This window comes from Copadichromis virginalis, linkage group LG6 (genome assembly GCF_057382275.1).
Source record: "Copadichromis virginalis isolate Kocher_CV1m ecotype Utaka linkage group LG6, C_Virginalis_male_GT1.1, whole genome shotgun sequence".
NCBI classification, from domain to species: Eukaryota; Metazoa; Chordata; class Actinopteri; order Cichliformes; family Cichlidae; genus Copadichromis; species Copadichromis virginalis.
Genome location: NC_140623.1, coordinates 2,412,087 through 2,433,511, shown reverse-complemented (window position 1 = coordinate 2,433,511; position 21,425 = coordinate 2,412,087). Strand labels below are relative to the sequence as shown.

At 42.1% G+C, this 21,425-nt stretch overlaps 1 protein-coding gene and 1 long non-coding RNA gene across 2 annotated transcripts; both read left to right on the top strand.

Annotated features, from left to right (window-relative positions):
* Positions 1–653: 653 nt before the first annotated feature.
* slc22a7a (solute carrier family 22 member 7a) lies at positions 654–20,436 on the top strand. Its single transcript, XM_085458208.1, has 10 exons — positions 654–1,013; positions 5,825–5,928; positions 13,307–13,461; positions 14,688–14,856; positions 14,942–15,065; positions 16,091–16,200; positions 16,288–16,502; positions 16,645–16,753; positions 16,898–17,104; positions 19,111–20,436. Exons 1-10 carry the CDS (start codon positions 654–656, stop codon positions 19,190–19,192), a joined length of 1,635 nt encoding a protein of 544 aa, XP_085314334.1. The 3' UTR covers positions 19,193–20,436.
* On the top strand, positions 7,885–9,372 carry LOC146706912 (uncharacterized). Its single transcript, XR_014920719.1, has 2 exons — positions 7,885–8,257; positions 9,108–9,372. It is a non-coding gene; the product is annotated as an uncharacterized LOC146706912 (long non-coding RNA).
* Positions 20,437–21,425: the final 989 nt, after the last annotated feature.

Sequence of the window (21,425 nt, the reverse complement as noted above, 5' to 3'; positions counted from 1 at the left end):
GCTGGGGAAACTGCTGATAACCAGCTTAATGTGACTGCTTATCCTGATTGCCAATGTTTGGGTAAGTGAACTGGATATGTTGAACTTGCGTCATGGTATAGGGCTCAGATCAGTGTGATTCATTTATTCTTGCAGTAATATGCAGTAACATTTATTCAATGCAGAGAAAATCAGAGCCATCTTATTCTAACTTTGACTCTGACATCACATAAAACAGAAACTAATCTTTACCTAAACTTACAATAAGCTAAACATACAACATACATGAACATAAACTTGGCCCCTAAGTGTGCATTATCCTTAACCTAAATATAACTTCACATGAACCTAATTTAAAGGTATTCTAATGTTAACAAAGTTTTTTTTCTTTTTTTCCAATAGCAAGACTTGCTTCTTCTCCCTGCAACAGTGAATGATTTTACATGTGACATCACACACACACACACACACACACACACACACACACACACACACACACACACACACACACACACACACACACACACACACACGCACACACACTCTTAAAAAAGCTCTCTCTGTGCTTCATCACCACACGAGAGAGAGACACGGCATTAGATGGAAAGCAAAGAATAACACATTGATTTGAGAACTCTGGAGACACAAACCCTCAGCCCTTCTGTCTCACCATCATGAGGTTTGAGGAGATCTTGGATAATGTTGGTGGGTTCTCCAAGTTCCAGTTCCTGGTCCTGCTTATCTTGTGTCTTCCCCGTGCCATCCTTCCACTCCACTTTCTCCTGCACAACTTCATCTCAGTCATACCATCTCACCGCTGTTCCCTTCAGAGTACACAAGAAAATGAGAAGGACAGTTGGGACTCTGAGGTGCTTTCCCTTAGGATTCCCCGCCAGGACGATGGCTCCTTTAGCTCTTGCAGGATTTACAGTCCCCTTCCAGCCTTTAACATCAGCCAAGGAAACCAGTCTGCACCTTGTCCACATGGATGGGTCTACGACCAGTCACAGTTTCTTTCTACAACTGCCACAGAGGTAAGGATGAAAATCTAAGCTCTGTTAGAGTATTTTATCGCAAATGATTAGCACAAGAAAATCTCTACTAAGAAAAACTTCTACTAATAAGAAGGAAAACACTGATTTTTTTCTCTACACGCTGCACTTCATAACAACTCACTGCATTATATTACTGAGCATTCATAGAACAAAGTTACTGATTTATCCAGAGTCTGTTTCCATTCAAACTTAATCAACAAAGAGAGACAAAACATTACTGATAACACAATAGCTGTTGGTTATGATTGACCAAATCTCACTAAAATCAAATTAATGATGTCTGAATAGAACCAGTAATGATCCAGTCTTATTATTGTTAGATTAACACATTTGAAAGGAAACATTAATCATTTTGCACCACTGTGCCCCTCCTGGGCATCAATTCAAACTGAACGTATAGTGTCCCAGATAGTGAATTTATGCATCATTCATAGCACTATACTAAACTGTTAACATTTCTATTTATTTGTATTTAGGTGTGGAGGCAAAATCACCTGTCTACAATATAGGGAACAATAAATATTTATCTCTGCTACAAATAAATAAAGAAAAGCTATATATATATATACATATATATACACACACACACACACACACACACACACACACACATATATATAGCTTTTCTTTGTACTAGTGTAGGGTTTTTACCTAACAATATAAATTGCCTTGTGGCAACTGTTGTTCGGGGCCATATAAATGACATTTAATTGAATTGAACTGAAAATTAATATGGCATGACATTAATTTAGCTGGTAGAAATAACCACTTCCTATTTATGCTTACACTTTTATACTATTATACTGTACTTTCATGCTTTTACTTGAGTAAAGAAGCTGAGAGTATCTCAGTTTTCTACTTAAGTGAAGAATATCTATACTTCTGCTTAAGCTAATATCTGTAGTTTTTCTTCTGCTGGTTTTCAGAGATGTAATGAGTGGTTTTTATGAGCCACTGCTGACTTCCTGTTTACTTCAAGCTAATAGGAACCCAGGTTCACCCTTGGGTTTCCTTAGCCAGTGTCAAGTAGGCCCATTTAGCAATGGCAATGCCTATTTTATTTACTTAACACATTTCATTACATGTAAGTTCAATGTACTGAACATAGAAGACAAAAACATAAAACCTCTGTAGGTTTACAGTGCCTTAATGCAATGGAAGCAGAAAAACAAAACAAAAAACCCCAAAGCAAATCAACAGCACGTATGAAGTGTAAGCCTGGTTCAATAAAAAACATTTTGAGTCTGTTTCTGAATATGTGCACAGTTGTAACTGAGCTCATGCCTGCAGGCAGCTTGTTCCAAAAGAACAGGACCACAATAGCTTAAGGCACCTTCAGCACACTTAAATCTGATTTTGGAAACCTAATTCTGGAGATCTGCACCTCATGACCTGAGACGTCTGACTAAACTATAAAAAGTGTGCAAGTCAGTCACTAACAGGATTTTAAAAGTAATTCTATATTGTACTGAGAGGCAATGAAGTGACTTAAACTCTGCGGTGATATCAAATTTAAACATACCATTAAGGATTATCTGTGTTGCATTTTGAATGCAACAAATATTTCTGTCTTGTCAATATTCAGTTCTAAAATGTTTCAAGACATCCAGCAGTTAACATCATCATTGCAACTAACATTTGTACACAAATGAGGAACTTGTCTTGGTGTCATGGTGTAAAAATGTTGCATCCTCTCTCATGGTGTGTTCTATCAGTCTGTTTTGCCTCTTGTTGTTTTTTTTATTATTATCATTTTTGTTGCTGCCAGCTGCCAGTTGACTTTCATTATCTATGCTGAGTTTTGAATTTGGGCCACTCTCTACCACTGCCACACATCTATTTTTATGACATAAAAAGACAGACGGGGAAAAAAGGGGGATTAATGGACCAATGCCTGACCTTGAGGAGCTGACTAAATTTTGTAATGTAAAACTGAAACAAACACTTCTGTATTTAGATAAGATGAAAGCCAATAAAGAACCTGACCCCCAAACCAACTGAGTCTTGGAGCCTTTGAAATATAATTTTATGATCAACAGTTGTTAACAGCAGCTGTAAGATCAAACAGACCTAAAAGTGAAACTCTCACTGTTGATCTTTAGGTTATTGATGATTTTAGGAAGAGTTGTTTCTGTACTGTGATTGGACCTGAACCTTGATTAGTACTTAAGACTGTGAGATGAAAAATACTAATTTAGAACAGAATATATATAAAGTTCCCCTCTCGCCCCTTTGGACGGTCTATCCTCCAAGCTCAGGTCTTGTACCAGAGGCCTGGGAGCTTGAGGGTCCTGCACAGCATCTTTGCTGTTCTTAGGATTGCGCTCTTCTGGACAGATATCCCAGTTGTTGTTCCTGGGATCTGCTGGTTACACTCGCCTTGCTTGGGGGTCACTGTACTGAGTGCTCTGATTACCACTGGGACCACTGTTACCTTCACCTTCCACATCCTCTCAAGTTCTTCTCTCAGCCCTTGGTACTTCTCCAACTTCTCGTGTTCCTTGCTCTTGATGTTGCTATTGCTCGGTATAGCTACATCTATCACAACGGCAGTCTACCTCTGTCTATCCACCACTAGTCTGTCTGGTTGGTTAGCCATCACCAGTTTGTCTGTCTGTAACTGGAATTCCCACAGGATCTTGGCTCGGTCACTGTCAACCACCCCAAGGGGCGTGTCCGATTTTGATCTAGGGACTCCAGGCCTTCTCAGCACAGATGTTTCTGTGTACTATGCTGGCCACTTGGTAATGGTGTTCCCTGTCTGTAAGCATCTTGCCCCCTGCTGTTATGTGCTGGATTTTCTCAGGGACTCATGGATGCTTGTTGTCTCCTCCTGGACAATGGTTCTGACACTCACCAGTCCTTGCCCTCCTTCTGCTTAGCGTACAGTCTCAGGGTGCTGGACTTGCAGTGAAACCCTCCATGCATGGTCAGGTGCTTCACTGTCTTGATATCAGTGGCTCTTCTCCTTTGGCCAGCTTATTATCCCTTATTATTTCTTTGGCTGCTAGTTGGATAGGACCGGTCCCTTCTGGGGATTCTTGGGGATCAGCACTGTTCGGCCTTCAGTTGACCATTCTGGGTGTCTCTCATTGACTACCAGCAGGTTGATTTGTGCTGCCAGACGCTCATAGAGAGCAGGCAGCTTCTTCAGCCAGTAGGCATGAATAATGTTGGTGCCTGGTGCTGTTCACCTTCTCATATTAGAGACTCTTTCTTGGATGTCGCACTCAACGCTCCTTCTGTCATTCTTGGGGCTTGGTACCTAATCTCGGATGGGTATCTGACCTGACATCTTGGTTCCCCCTTGCCATAGCATTTGTGTTGTACCTCATTGATCTCCAGCTGTGATAGCAGTTCTATTGAAATTTTTGAACACTGAGCTACTAGTTGTTTCGCAGTCCCTCTAAATGCTGGATATTGAAGATTCCATAGGTCCCACATCTTCTTCATGTAAACGCTTCCACTGGGGTTTTATGCCCTGTTGTCATGTCTTGCCCATTTTAAGGCTTCTTGTTCCAGTAGTCGACTTCTCATCAGTGTTTCCTGGTTCCTCAACAACTGACGCAGAACTTGTTAATCCGAGTGACGATCAAGCCAGTGGCTTCAATTATCTGTCTCTTACGCATATCTGAGGTAGGTTTGGTTAGCATGGGTGGTTTAGCCTAGGGACCCTTATGGTATACAGATGCCCTGGCCAGGAGAACCCCGAGTCTGAAGTTCTAAAGGCGTGTAGTGTTACCAGTATATCTATCTATCAATCTATATGAATGTGATGGAATTAAGGCATGGCGGGACCGCAGATTGTACTTATGAGCCATTTATTTAGCTCACATCACACCATAACACACACCAACCCCTGAGTCCCCGTGTTTTAGCTCGGCAAGGCGTGATTAAGGATGCGTCCGACCTCCCTGCACAGCACCGCAGACCACGCCCCACCACATACCCCCATTGCCCAATCGTGGCCGGGGAGCCATCCGGCCGGACCCCCGCGCGCCTCATGCCCCGCCTCCGGCTGCCGAGGTTCCCCACACAGCTCCTCCACCGCTTCCCCACCACCAGGTTGGCAGCAGTGGTGTCGACCACGCCTGGAGCAGCGTTGCCAGCTCCGCAATTCGCCCCAGGTGGCGCCCAGCCTGGTCCCGTAGCTCTTCCTGTCTGTGGCGTGCCTCCGACGACTGTGGCCGCCATTTCAGCCAGCATCTGGGCCAGCTCCTCCCTTCCCTGGCTCCGGTAAGGACCCACCGTGTCACCTCCTGGGTTTCGGCACCAGTGTGGTAGAATTAAGGCACCGTGGGACCACAGATCGTACTCATGAGCCATTTATTTAGCTCACATCACACCACAGCACACACCAACACCTGAGTCCCCGTGTTTTAACTCGGCGGACGTGATTAAGGATGCGGGCACCACAGACCACGCCCCACCATAATGAATTATTTGAAAAACTTTTTTTTTTTTTTCATTTTTCCAAGTTGTCAGCCTTGTGCTTGTGGCAGGAATTTGATCAGATGTGAGGAAGTGCTAAATAAATTTCCAGGAGAGGCTAAGGAATTACCTCTAATGTTATATACGCAAATAATTGTTTGAGCAAAAAAAAAAAAAAAGGAATTTACAACAGTGTACTACTGAAGAAACAGAAATGAATATAGTCTCTTGACAGATAAATGTAATTCTCTTGGTGTCATTGCTGCCATAATCAAAGGTACTTAACCTGTCATTCTGTGATCACAACCTCAGTTTTTTATCTGCTTGTTAACTGCCTGTTGTATGTTGTATCTCTGCAGTGGGATCTGGTGTGCGACAACAAACACCTGAATCAAGCTCTGGCTACTTATTTCTTTCTTGGGGTCACATGTGGAGCCATTATGTTTGGACAGCTTTCTGACAAGTGAGTTCTTCAGTATTCATTGTTATTTTAAACCCTCAGGATCATCTGGCCCTGTAATCCAAACTGCAGGTGAATTTATACAGTCTATGTCTGAGAAAGAAGTATCAACATGCTTTAAGAAAAGCAATGTAAATAACATACAAACAACAAGCAAAAATGTAGAATATATCCCAGTCGGTGGTTTCAAAGCGTATCATCAGATCTGTAGCAGTATGTTGTAGACAGTCCAGTGAAGAGAGGGGCTGAGCTGTCAACTGACCACCGCCTATTGGTGAGTTCGATCAGGTGGTGGGGAAGGGTGCTAACCAAAACCTGGCGCACCCAAATGTATAGTGAGGGTGCACTGGGAATGCCCGGCTGAGGTCTCGGTGGGCCATGATCAGCACTTCTATTGCTGGGGCTTCTGCACTGAGCTATGGCCACAAGGTGGTTGGTAGGGATGAGAACTTAGCGATTCTGATTCCATTATCGATATCACTTATCGATTCAATTCTTTATTGATTCCCTTATTGATAAGTAAAGTAAAAATGTTATTATGCATGTTAAAAAAAATTCTTAAAAGTAATGCCGTACATTACACCCAGACATACGTTATACTACTTGTTAAGTTGCTTTCATGTTTCTCTGTAAAATGATCTGCAACACAATGTCTCATAAATACTATTTAACAATAAAAAAAACAACAAGCTACAGCCCCACACATCAACACAAATCCCAACACACATCTTTCTCTTTGTATTTAGGTATGAACACAAAGCCGACAGCCCAACAAAACATGAAAACCAGCACAAAGACACTTCAAAGCAATCACCACAGTGTTTCTACTTTGGACACATGAACATGTAAAAACAGAGGCTGTAGCCTGACTGCTCATCAGTTTGTTACCTGTTTAAGTTCAGCAGCGGCTTCATGGCAAATGACGGCTCACTTTATCACAGTGCTGGGCTGGGCTCAGCATTTACTCAGCTTTAACATCACTCTGGATTCTTGGCGTTAGCATGCTGTCTGTGCAGGTGCTTGTGAAGAGCCGAAGTTGTGTTAACAGTGTAAGGCAGTTATTTCTGTCCTGGAGTAGTCTCCACTTTATCATCGCCCTCTCATCCTTTTGTGCAATAAAATTAAGGTAATGTTATTGTGGTGCAGGGAGCAATCAGGCAGAAGAACCAGTCGTATCAGGCTTGGTTAGCCTGTAGGACTTCAGAGGCAGCTGATAGGCACCAGCAGGCCAAGCGGAACACAGCTCAGAAGGTTAAAGAGTTGCTCTACCAACAATGTGTACAGTGCGAGTGGAGTGTCGCTGACTTCAACTGAGGATACTGTGGAAGGCGGTGGAAGGAACACTTTGAGGACCTCTTTAATCCCACTGACAGAGGGAGGAAGCAAAGACTTGGGACGAGGGGGAGGACTCAAGCATTACCTGGGGCTTGGTCCCAGAGGCAGTGTGGCGGGGTGTTTTGTGGCTCAGCTACAGGGGAGGGGTTGGGTTCCCTATTTCAGTAGCTGACAATGCCCAGAGGAGAAAGCTGTGTGGTGCGTGCGAGCTGAAGAGGGCAGCTGAAATGCAGATGGTGGAAGATTTGGCGGTGATGCACCAGGAGCAGGTGGCTGTGCATAGTGAACAGCTAAAGAAACTGCAGGTTCAGGCAGATGCAAACGGTTTCATCAAACCTTTTTGGTCACTCTGGCTCCTGCCAGTGGTGCTCCACCAAATAGAGGAAAGCGACGATTCAGAGGCTTTAGTTGAGATTTTCTAAACCAAAGTGAGAGGTGTGCCCATAACTGGGCAAGGAATGGGCCTTGACACTGCTGTTAGGGGAGGTCCAGGTAGCCGTGTTCACACCGAACGCGATGGACGCGAATAGAGCGTCAGGTTTACATGTAAAGTCAATGGAAAGGCGCGTTGACGCGCGATTGCGGGTCCCGCGAAAATTCGGAAGCAGATTTGCGTCCCGAAAACGCCAAAACGCGTGAAACGCGCGTCAGTGTAGCGCGTCTGGCGCGTTTGACTCGCGAATAAAACCACGCGCGTGAGTTTTTGTGTTGCATTTTGTGCATACGCGCGTTTCGCGTCTACCGCTCGAGTTGGAAAAATCTGAACTCCAGCGTCAAATCGCGCCGCGACAACCAATCAGGAGCCTGGTGACGTGGCTGTTACCTAGGTCAAAGGGGCAGATCCAGCCAAAGCCTTTCATACTTCAATGGAGGGGAAGGCTAATCAATGCGGTAGCAAACAACTCGGAGCTGTACGACACCAGCTGCTTTCAGTACCGAGACAGGAATAAAAAGGACCGAGCTTGGAGGAAGATGTGTAAAGAGATCGGGCAACCTGGTAAGTTCATTCATTTCTCTTTTGAAAGTTTTCACTGACCCGGGGAAGCCGCACAAAAGCTAGCAAGCCACCGCTATTTTCCCACTGACGTACAAATACCGTTCTGCTTTTATGCATGTTATCATTTAGGAATATATTTTATTGTTTATTAATAAACAGCACACAGTGGTCCCGCTGTTCATCCGTCACTGCTTTGCTTTTTCGCTGATTTTTTATTGCACAGTACAGCATTGCATTCTGCAGCCTGATTGACAAATCTGCTCCGTGCCGTGTCTCCTGCGCTTGCCAAATTTATCACGTTTGGTTTTGATAACCATCGTGTCCAATAGAAAAAACAGCACAAAAACACCCATAACTAAGACCCTCATTCGGAAATAGACACCTGCACCGTGAGGGAAAAAGGCGCACGAAAGTGGCGGGCAGATGAAGACAAACCGCGGCATAATAATACTTTTACGTTTTGCAATCTACAAAGGTTTGCACTTTGAGAATCAATTGTGAGAACTGTGACCAGGGGCTAGTTATTCTGAGAACCCCTGCAATAAATGAGGGACCACTGTCTACTCTACGATTATTATATCCAACCTGTTAACATTTAATACTGTATTGATAGAACCAACTGATTCTGCAGCAGAGCATCCCCAGTCCCTGAGCTCCTGCTGCTGCACCCACAGATATGTACAGCAAGCACTGATACCTTTTTAGTCGGTGGGATTCCCTTGTGATCACCTTTACTAAATATCTACAACCAATCTGATTATATCCTGTTATTGTTTTTTTTTTTTTCAATGTTGAAATTAAAATCTAGTAGCAGCCTTCTCATTTCTTTGTGTTTTGTGCTGTTTTACAGGCCCACAGAGGAGGACGGCTACGAGGCAGATGAGGGACGGGTCCCAGGACGGTCCATCGGCGGTGGAGCTGGCCATCCTGGAGTCCCTGAAGAGGCCACACCAGTCTCCAATGGAGCATTTCCTCCTCAGCCTTGTTCCTGCTCTGGAGAGCAGCTGGTCCTTTTTATTCCTGTCTCTCTGTAAATTCTTATATTTTATATATTTATGTTTAATGTTTTTCTGTTTGAGACTTTTAATATTATTTCAAATAAATGTTTATAATGACTAATGTCTCAGTTCTACTACACAGCAAATGTTGGCACACGACTTGACACATGTAGAATTTATTTCATATTATACTAATGACAAAATATACTAATACAGTGGGATGCAAAAGTTTGGGCAACCTTGTTAATAGACATTATTTTCCTGTATAAATCGTTGGTTGTTACAATAAAAAATGTCAGTTAAATATCATACAGGAGACACACACAGTGATATTTGAGAAGTGAAAAGAAGTTTACTGGATTTACAGAAAGTGTGCAATAATTGTTTAAACAAAATCAAGCAGGTGCATCAATTTGGGCACCACAAAAAAGAAATGAAATGAATATTTAGTGTATATCAATGTGTGCGTCTCCTATATGATATATGGGGTGCCTTTGTCTGGATGTGCTTCCCATCCAGAGCTGCACAGCACAGAGGAAAGTTCCAGCGCTCCTGGAATCCCTCTGTGATGGACCGCCAGTCTCCAGGTGAAGGCACAGCCATGAAGTCGTCCACTAGACAGTCCCAGATGGACGTCGCTGCCTGGGGGGTGATCTCGCTCACCGTGGACACACCGACTCTGAAACTGAATGCGATGGTCCTGAAGGAGTCCCCGGTGACAAGGAACCTGGACAAAATTGTTCAAAATCAGTATTATGTGTACTTTTACGCTGCTGCTCTGCTCTCCACAGTACATAGAGAAGGGAGACTCTCTCTTCAAGCGCTAGCTCGATAGCTGCCATCTTGCAAAGATACCGGTCTGGCACAACTCCCTCCCACATTCCTCCCACATTTCCGGTTCACGCGCGATGGATTTTTCTTGGACACGCGTCAAATTAGGGGCGTTTTATTCGCGTCCATCGCGTTCGGTGTGAACACACCGTTAGTCTCCCTGTCATGGTTAGGGCAATCTTGGGCTGACTGGATCTCTCCCCGGAGGGCCATCGCCGCTGCTTCCGGGAGGATCAGACAGGGTTCAAGGTTCAAGGTTCTTTATTTGTCACATGCATAGTTATACAAGTATAACACACAGTGAAATGTAACCTGACACGCTCCTCGACATGTGCAAAAATGGGGGGGGGGGGGGGGGGGGGTGTAGAGGAAGAACATTATATATATATATATATATATATATATAAAAAACACCCAGCACGCCCATGCGGGCGGTTTTATCCTTCAAGCTCGGGTCCTCTACCAGAGGCCTGGGAGCTTGAGGGTCCTGCGCAGTATCTTAGCTGTTCCCAGGACTGCGCTCTTCTGGACAGAGATCTCCGATGTTGTTCCCGGGATCTGCTGGAGCCACTCGCCTAGCTTGGGAGTCACCGCACCTAGTGCTCCGATTACCACGGGGACCACCGTTACCTTCACCCTCCACATCCTCTCGAGCTCTTCTCTGAGCCCTTGGTATTTCTCCAGCTTCTCGTGTTCCTTCTTCCTGATATTGATCATATATATATATATATATATATATATATATATATATATATATATATAGTACATACATTGGGTGAATGTGCAGTAGTAGCAGTAGTAGCAGCAAGCAGGTGAATTCTGTACATTAATATGAATAGACATCTGACTATTTTACAGGATAGACAATATAAACATATTTAAAATTAAAGGAATTTGAAATGTACATTGTGCCTTGGTTTAGTGTCTGGAAGAGAGTCCTGTCTCAGTCAGTTATAGATGATGTGAGAGGGCGGGTGTTTCTACCCGCCCTCCCGGGAGACATGCCCCTCGCTAGGGGCTGCATGATGTTGCAGGCAGGTGGGTGCAGCCAGGCCCCACACCAGGAGAAGTGTGACTGCTGGACGTGGTAGTACGAGAAAGGTTTGTTGAGTGGATGGCCAGCTGGTGATAGCAGACCAACCCCGCCCTCCTGGCCGCGAGGCCCTCGAGATTGCTGTAACCCAGTCAGACGATCACTTGGCAGCGCAGCTGGCACGCGGCAGGAAGTCAACTATTTCCAACTCCAAGGAGGAGGTTCCATGAGGCTTCCCCAGCCCAGCCAGCTGCTGAGCACCAACACCTTCCTTCTCCGGTAGAGACCTACTCTATACCTGGGCTGCATGCAAGCCCTGATCCACCTAACCCTGGTTCACCTGGGGCAGACAGTAGACACAGTACTGTTTGTCATGGTACTTGTCACGGTATAATAGTAGGCACGGTAGTGATGTTATCCATATATGACAAATAAAACTTAAAACTGAAACATTTCACATAATAACAAATGGTTTACCGTCTCTTCTGCTCCTGACCCTTCACTTAAGCTCTGCAGCCTGAAGTCCTTCTTTTACCTTTGTGAAATATAGTGGTCTTTCCATGTAGAGACGTTCTGAGTGATGCAGAGCCAAGAGCTATTCTTGAGTGTAAACAACTGAATGGGTTCCCTGCCACAGTTTTAAAAATGTCCAAATAGTAGGAAGATTCATACTACTACTATAATAAATTGAGCAACCATATTCAAAAAGGTTGATACTTAACAAGGTAATAAAACACGGAGCTGCTGAATCAGATATAGTGAACTGTGCCACAGACAGTGAAAAAGTACTACACTGCTCAAAAAAATGAATGGGGCAGATTTCATTTGGGAAAAAAATGTGTTCGATATCTAAACAGATATGGATTGGGTAATATGTTGGAAATGAAAGCATGCCCCAATGTTTAATGGGAATGAAAATGATCAACCTACATACAGCTGAATTCAAAGATATCCCAAAAATCAAAGTGGAAAAAATGATGCAGCGGACTATTCCATTTTACCAAATTTATTTTGCAGCAATGCAAAATAGTACTCAGTAGTACAAGTATGCATGCACGGTGCATGTTCCTCATGAGATGACAGATGCTGTCATGCAGGATCATCGCCCAGACCTGGACCAGGGCACTCCTAAGACGTCTGAGGTGCAACCTGGCAGCATTGGAAGGACTGAAACATAATATTCCAGAGGTGTTCTGTTGGATTTACATCAGGCGAGTGTGGCGGAGAGTGGTATCAGTTCCTCTAGGAACTGTATACTCCTACCACATTCGGCCATTGTCATACACTAGGAGGAACCTAGGATCCACTGTACCAGTATAGGGTCTAACAATGATTTCATCCTGATATCTAATGGCAGTCAGGTTGCCTTTGCCTAACCGGTAGAGGTCTATGTGTCCCTCTATGGATATGCCTTCCCAGACCATTTAATTCAGCTGTAATTAGTTTAGTTAAAATTATGGCTTTATAACAATTAGATTGACACAGATATTTCTTCATCTAAGCAAGGCATTGCACTACGTCATTGTTGTCCTGTGACTCATTATTACAACCAGCCTTTGTTCAGACAAAGTCAGCTGCTACTGCACTGATAAGAAAAACAAGCATGTCTGCTTATGTTAGGAAGTGGAAGGGAGATGTGGAGGGGCTTGGGGGTAGGTACAGATTGTACTTAAGTAAAAAAAAGTCATGTGGAGACTGTTTTTGTAATCACTGACATGGACTTATTAGGTAACTAACATTTTGGGATTATTCAACATGTCACATGAGACAGACACACACACACAGAGCTCATATTTCGTGTGATGCGATTAATTTTTAGAATCATTTTTGGTGCCACACAATCAGTAAAATCTGGCTGATATCATAGGGACTCCATCCATTCATCCATCTGTCCATTCATTTTCTACAGAGTCACATTTGTCATATTTCATGGTCTATTGATTTTTTTCAACTAATTAAGTAATTTCTTGATCTACAGAAGACACGCCTAACAAGTGACATTATAAGCCGCATTGCTGCAACTGTAAGGTCCATTTAGTGCCATGCTAATGTGTTTAATCTCATTACATGACCTTTAATGCAAAAAAACGAAAATGTCCTTGGAATGTAAAAAAACCCAGAAATTATCCTGCAGTTCTAGCTCATCTAATACAGTTGAAACTCATTGCTAAAATTTGTATGTTGCAGGTTTGGTCGTAAGTCAATGATTCTGGTGTCTTTCATTGCCTCCACGACATTAGGAGCCACTTCTGCCTTCTCCACTTCCTACACTATGTTTGCAATCTCCAGAGCAGTCTGTGGTGCAGCCCTCAGTGGGATGTCAATCATTGGTGTGGTCCTCGGTAAGAAATTTATGAAACACAAAGTCTAATGTCCATTCACTTAAATTTCACTTAAATACATTTCTACAGTACCCCTTTAATCAGTGTAAAACCTGCTGTGAAGTGTTGTGCAATGTTTTTTGTTTATTGGATATTATTCTTCATAAAAATATAACTTTTTAAATCATATCAACTCTTTCTTTCCTTCAAAAATATGTTTCATCTTTATGCATTGATTTGATCGTTAGTGGTCTAAAGAGAGAGAAATGTAACGGCAGTCTGCAAATGCTTTTTGTGTTCTATTATGCAGAAGGTGTCTTTTGGCACTGGTGGGTGAGTGATGAGAGCAATATTAGCCTGCTTTTAGTCGGAGACCTACAAAGTCCACGTTAGGTTGGGAGTAGCTCTGGCATACTGTGTAATTCACAGGTTTGTCAGCCAGAAAGATGTGATATATATGCCCTTGCTCACCATTCCTCTTTTCTAGTTCTGAAATGCCCCTCTGAGTTTTTTCCAGTGTTTCACAGTACCTGTCAGCATTTCTTGTGGTCCCAACAGGCAGAAAGTCACCAACAATATCCCCTTTCGGTCCGAAAACACAGTTGCGCAATGCCCGCACTGCGCACACTGTGCATAAGCATTCTCCATAACACCGCGCGTCCACACGTCGCCCGTCAAACTGTCACTCTCCTGCAAGACTTCGGTTGGAAGTTCATCGCCCGCCTACCCACCCTATAGTCTGGACTTTGCACCCAGTGACTACAACCTGTTCCGAACGCGATTCTGCGAAAGCAGCGAGCGGACATGACATGGGCATTGTAAAACTCCTACAGCGCCTGCAAAAATGTAGAAAAATAATTAAATGTGTTTACCCACACCATCTCATTTAATGTTTTTACTTCATTTTCATCATTATTTACATTGTAGATTCTCACTGAAGGCATCAAATTTAAAAACATATTCTACATTTTCTCTTGCATTTCTGCAAAGTATAACTATATATTTTTCAGACATTGTCAGTATTTGTCTTTTGCAATGTTACGTTTTTTTTATTAGTGTGTGATCAAACGTGGGACTTTGCAGGACTGCTAGATTATTTTCTTTTTTTAAATATTTTAACTATTCATTAGTGAGACATTATTTGATGTAACAAAGACAAGTAAAATTTCAGGCTTTTATCTTTAATAGTTTTTGAGATATTCATGTTGAAACATGACCTCAGACACTTTCTTTTACTTCCTCCTCAGGTATTGAATGGACAGATATAAAGCACCGTACCTTTGCTGGTACTGTTATGAGTTTATCTTGGAGTGTTGGGAACATGTTTCTGGCCCTCCTGGCCTACTTTATACGAGACTGGAGGCATTTGACTTTAGCAGTGACAGTGCCCTGCATTACTGCCATCATTCCCTGGTGGTAAGGAGTTTCCATTTCAATACTAACAGAAAACATGTTATTGTCTGTGTGTTTTTAAAATCCAGTTTCTTCTGCCTCACTTCAGGTGGCTTCCTGAATCAGCCCGGTGGTTGCTGGCTAATGGGAGAGTAGAGGAAGCCAAGAAGTATCTGATTCAGTGTGCTAAAGTCAATGGGAAGAATGAATACATATCCAAACTGGATAGTGAGGTGAAGCTAATGTTACTTGTGTGCAAAATTAACATCTACAGCTATATAAGGTTTAGAGTAGCATTTCAAATACGATTGCTTTTACACTGGAAAAAGCATCAGGATGTTGATGTCTGTTAATCAAGCTTTCAATCCCCCCAAACCATTTTTAACCTACAATCAAGCTTTACACCTTAGTGCAATTGTCCAAAACAAAAAGTTCACAAAAGGCACTGGAACTCCAGAAACAGTTCAGAGGGCTCGCCTGGAGGTTTGACGGCACAAGTGCAAAACAGAGCAGTTCAAGGGCCCGTCCTGGACGTTGACAGCACAGGATTTCAGGCCAAAACATTTTAGGAGGCTGACTGCATGGAAAAATAGTTCAGGAGGCCAACTGTGGAGCCAGCGCTGGCGGCAGAGCAGTTCTGGAGGCTGACAGCAGAGCCAGTAGCAGTAATGAGACAATCCAGGTTGCCAGCCGTTAGGGAAGCGGCGACGGCGCAGGTGAAGCAAGTCCAGACGAAAAAAACAAAAAAACAAAACAAAACAAAAAAACTTTTTTGGTTTATTGTACCAGGTTTATTTTTTTGGCAATTTTGCATATGTACTATGGATTTTATCATACATATTATTAACAGTTGTATTGATGCATAGCAACTTGAAATGGTCCAAAAACTTTAAAGAGTAGCTCAATTAATATTGCAATTACTATTGTTGTTATTCAATTAATTTTAATAAAATGGTGTCAAATCACATCAGCAGGTGCCTCAAGGCAAGCCAAATAAACCTGAATTAAAAGAAAATAGAATTGAGTTCAATAGTTAATGGATTTGCTTTTCTTGCAAAAGATCTCTAATTCAAGAACAAGAATAGACACGCTCAGCACCAGAAGGTCACAAGCTGAGTGTTTCATCCAAGGGGTATCTGGCATCAAATCTGTGCCAATTCAAACATATCAATCCATCTACTGTGGTGACCCCTTGGGAAATAAGTGAGCAGCTGACTGCACTTTTTAAAATACATATTTTTACTTTTCCGTACTGCAGGTTCTGGTGAAGGTGACGGTTTCTGAGGTGGCTGAGAAGAACCACTCCTATCTGGATTTGGTCAAAACACCTAAGCTGAGGAAGATCACACTTGTCTCTGGATTCTTCTGGTATCAAGTCATTCTTCGAAAGCACTACTTGCTACTGTTGTCATTTCATGTATTTGTGTGTTTCATTTTGTGTTGCTGAACCTCCAGGTTTGCTGTTGCTTTCCTGTACTATGGGATTAGTTTCAAGATCTCAGGTTTTGGAGTCAATATCTACCTCACTCATTTCATCTATGGTGCCATTGAAGTTCCTGCCAAAGTCTTCGCCTTCTTCATCTTGGACTGGATTGGTCGACGAAATGGCCAGGCGTGGTTTCTAATCATAACAGGATCTCTGATTGGAATAAACACATTCATTCCTCTAGGTTAAATAACTTCCCGCCCTATTTACACTTAAAGTAAATGAGACTTGCAGACCTTTCTTTATTTAGTTAGTTTTAGTTAGCTTCATAAATCCACTCCAAGGTTTCTGATACCTTACACATCTTTGATCTGTTTCTTGCTCAGAGTTCTCTGTGCTTCGTACATGCATTGCTGTTGTGGCAAAAGGTTTCTCTGAGGCAGCTTTCACCACCGCATTCCTTTATTCGGCTGAACTCTACCCAACTGTCCTCAGGTATAACCCCTTGAGGGTTCTGAAGCATCACCATTTAACATCAAGTGCGCAGAAATAATGCTCTTTTAGTTACAAATTTTATGCAGTAAATGTACTTTGTGATGCAGCATTAAAACCATAGTTCCTGGTTGTGTTGTTGGGCAGGCAATGTGGTATAGGTTACACCTCGTGTATCTGTCGGATTGGGAGTTCCCTGGCTCCACTGATCATGCTGCTGAATGATGTCTGGCATCTTCTGCCCCCTCTGATCTTTGCTGGCACTGGAATTATCAGCGGCAGCTTGGTCTTCCTGCTCCCCGAGACACTCAATGTCCGTCTGCCTGAAAACATTGTTGATGTTGAAGAGGGAAGGTACGGTATAGACAAGACAGCAAAAAAGCAAATCAGAGAGTAACATTCAAACATGAGTCATAAGTTAAATTTAATCTCAAAGTATCTGTATCCTGGAAGTACTTTATTGCTATGTAATGTAATGTGTATGTGTTAGTCCCCATAGGGAAATAGTTCCTCTGCATTTAACCCATTCACCCAGTGAAGCAGTGGGCAGCCACCAATGCAGCGCCCAGGGAGCAGTGTGTAGGGACGGTAACTTGCTCAGGGGTACCTCAGGGTAGCCGTTCAGTGGAGTTGAACCCCCGACCTTCCGATCATGGGGCTACCACTCTACCTACTGAGCTATCCCTGCCCCAGTGCAGAGCAGGAATAGCTCACCATAGACATAAACTGTGAACACATACCAACAAACAGACCAAACCTGCCTCACTGTCAAGATATTCAGTAGGGATGGGAATAAGATAAGAAATTAGCACTTTGTTTCTGTTATCGATATCACTTAGGAATCCAACTCCTTATCGATTCTCATTGGGTTCTTATTGGCTGTGATTCAAAGCAATCACAACAGTTATCCTACTTTAGAAACATGAACAATTAAAAACAGAGGCTGCAGCCTGACTGCTCATCAGATTGTTCCCTGTTGAAGTTCAGGGTCTGGCTTCTGGGATGGGGTCACTCAGCTTTATCATCACTTTGGGTTCTTGTCTAGCTTAGTGTTAGTATGCTGTCTGTGCAAGCGCTTGCAAAGAGTGGAAGCTGTCCTAGAGCAGCAGCGCTCTTGTTCTTTATGCAAAAGAAATCAGAGTGGGGTCAGAATATCCACCTTGCAGACTGTGCCACTATTTTCCTCCTCTGGCACACAAACTGAAATCAGTTGATTGTAATACAAGTGCAAGTGGAATCGATCAGCAATAAGGTTGATAGTGTGGAGATCAGGGAAATATTTTACTGCTACTATTCATAACCATTATCATTAACCATTGCATTAATTCTTATTCTCATCAAAAACATTGATTGAAGCTGTTGGCATTATGTTATAATTTGTATTACTGGTGTTATCATAATCACGTACTAACCTTTTCATTACAGGTGTAGTTGTAATCATTTTATATACACTTTGCATTTCTGTGTTTATTTAAAGAATTGAAGCTCAGTCAGGTAGTTGAAGGTCGTGAACTTTGTTTGGCGCTATGATCAGACAATACATGGTGTAAGGGATGTTGAGCTATGGAAAGAACACGCTTACACAACTCATATTTTACATTCTTTTATTAAGCCTTGAGTAGGGGCATTTTGGTAAAACATTTATTCAATAGATCACACATACTTTTAGTTAAGATTATTACACATACCACTGAGAGCTTCTGTCTGGGAAAAGGTTAGAAGCGCCAATGGGCGGGGTGAGGCTGAGTGCGTTGCAGGTCGACATACACACACAGACAACAGTTGGGCTCATGTTTAGGCTAGGAGTTCGAATAACAGTTTGCAAATGCCTGTAGCTGCAAAAGTATGCTGCAGGAGATAAGTGAGAGTCGGCACCTGGCCTCGAGACGGAGTGAAGGCTCTTTCCATATATGTCGAAAGTCGTCAATATTATTGTATGTGAATTGTATCTGTTTGACGCATGAGGGGGCGTCATAAACCAAACCCTGATGGTATAAAACAACCGTTTGTGTATTATTGGGCGGAGATCGATGCTGTCTCCGGGCAGTGTTCATCTCCCCACGCGTGTGTTCATTAAAATCATTGTTTGATCGAAGCTCTTCTGGACCATTATTGTTTTTGTGCTCACCCTCAATATCTGAACCCGTAACAATAGGCATTCAGAATGACAATTCCAAGGAACTGAACTTGGTGCCCTTTTATTATATTTTGTTCTTGACAAGTACTGGATTTTGTTAAGAAAAGTAAAACATGGAAAAGTCATGTCAATGTTGCTGTCTTAAATTACTGATGCTTTATTTTACTCTTAACAAATGAGAGAAAAAAATGACTGTTTTTATCTGTTTTTCTTTTCTATGTAGACACATGCAGGACGATGCAAAGGAAGATGCAGAGATTGAGCTGGTAAACTGTACAGAGGCAGCAGCATCGAAAGAAGACTGATCAGCTGCTGGCCAGAGAAGACTTTCTTTTTGATGGTTCTGGTTCATTAACACATGAATTATTGCTCACTATTGGGAGTTTACAGACTAGTGACTATTCTGTTCTGATCTTCATTTTGACCTCATATTGTTTCAGTTAGGACTGTTCAGTACAATATAGCATGAAGCATCATTTGTCATTTTATTGTTTCAAGCCTTGAAGTCTAATTTCAAAACTGTCAACCAACCGCTACTCATACTCAGCTTTCAATGTGCCTAATGTTAATAACAAACACTTGTTTGAGGTTGTCTTTCCTGGTTTGTTCTGTGTTCCCTGGTACCACAGTCTCATCTGCACTTGTCTTTTGCTTTCCATGTTCCCCTGTCTGGTCCTCTATGTTAAGTTAACCCTTGTTTCTCGTTCAGTCGCATCTTCCTGTTTTTTCCCCCCCAGTAACTGTGGCTTTCTGTGACTCTTGTTGTGTTTACTTCCCCTTTCTCATCATGTTTCTAGTTACAGCTGTGTGTTCCACCTGGTGCGTCTCCTCTTATTGTCCTGAGTGTATATGTTTTTTTATTGTCTGCACTCCATTATATGGAAGAGGTGCTCTTTAGAACGGATACACACAGGCTAGAAATATCAACAAACTCTGAGGCACTCTCTTTCAAACAGACTCTTTTATTTTCACAGAATGGGTATAATTAATTCAAAAACAAACAAACAAAAAACTGGATCTGAATCTTTTCTAGTAGTGTTTCATCAATAGTGATCTACCACATATGACATTCCACCAATAGTTTCTACTGTTGGGAGAGGTGGGATTGAAAGAAATTGAAGATGTAATGAGCTTACCTCTAATTACATCAGAGAGAGGGTAAAAGAGTTTAACATCCAACCTTTTAAAGTGATAATCAGTGCTAAAACAGTTTATCTATATGTGATTTTGCTAACAGTTGACTGTTTTCTGATCAAAAATCTAATCAAAGTAAATGTAATTATCATGTTGAATGAGACTGTCTGTAGACTCCTCTTGTTAATGTTTTGGGCAAAGCAGATATTGTTGGCACAAGAAAGCATTCGGACCATGAGCTTGCTAAAACAGGTTAAAAACAAGTTAAACACTTTATAGTCTGTTTAAAGTCGTATCATATTCTATAAATCATGTTTGTGCTGGATATCCTGTGAGCAATAAAAAACAGTTGTTCATGAGCACCGACACACAGGTCCATATCTTGATTTTTATATAAAACATAAAATGTATAAGCGCCCAAGAAAACACCGTGAAGGCTTCCTGGCCATCCAGTGAAACTGTTGGGAAGACAACGTTGGAGAAACGTGAACATTTTATTTGTACTGTATAATCTGCAGATTCTGACAGAAATCTGCAACTATCCTTTGAAGCACCGCTCCTCTAAAACAGCAATAAGGATCATTATTAGGCCATATGTAAATAACAAAATAACTTTATAACTTAAAGCAAAATTGGGAAATGTAAAGTCCGAAACAAGTCTTTATATTAAGGCCATTAGTCAAACAATACTGTTCGGTCTGGGTCTAAACAGAGCGCCTTGTGTGTGACGTCTTCTTTTGCGCATGCGGGCCGCTTTGAGGGTTCACACTAGAGCGCGTTTGCTGTCATATTTTATCTGTAGTGAGAACAAGCAAAAAAATTGGATTTGATCAAAAAATCGGAATTGAGCATTAAGACCTGCAGTGTGAACGTAGCCAAAAAGAAAAACCCTTGTCTCCCCTTAGTCTGCTATCAAAGGGTTAGAGTTTATCCACAATCTGCATGTGCAAACCATCTGCAGGCCTCACAGCTTTCCTGTTTTCAGATGGACATGCTCTCAGAAACAAAGCTATGAAACTGAAAAAAGGTTTCGGTGACAAGAGCCAGTTGTGGCAACAAGATGGCACACACAGACTATGTATTAGTTATACACACACATAGACAAAAATCAACAAATCAAAACTTACAATGCCCTCTTACAATATTTACAATAACTAAAAACTGTGTAGTTAGGCTTTTAAATGTTTTCTAAAATAAGGAATTGTAGCTAGTTCTCTATTTGCATAAGGCAGTTAATTCCACTTAAAAGATGCTCTAAATATAACAGTTGTTCAAAAAGTTACTTTTAACTTGAGGAATTACTAAATTCCAGTTTGTTAGAAATCGTGTTGCATGATTATGTATTTCATCTGGATACTGCAGTTGAGCAGAGAAACAAATGTGATGTGCTTAACAGTATTGCTT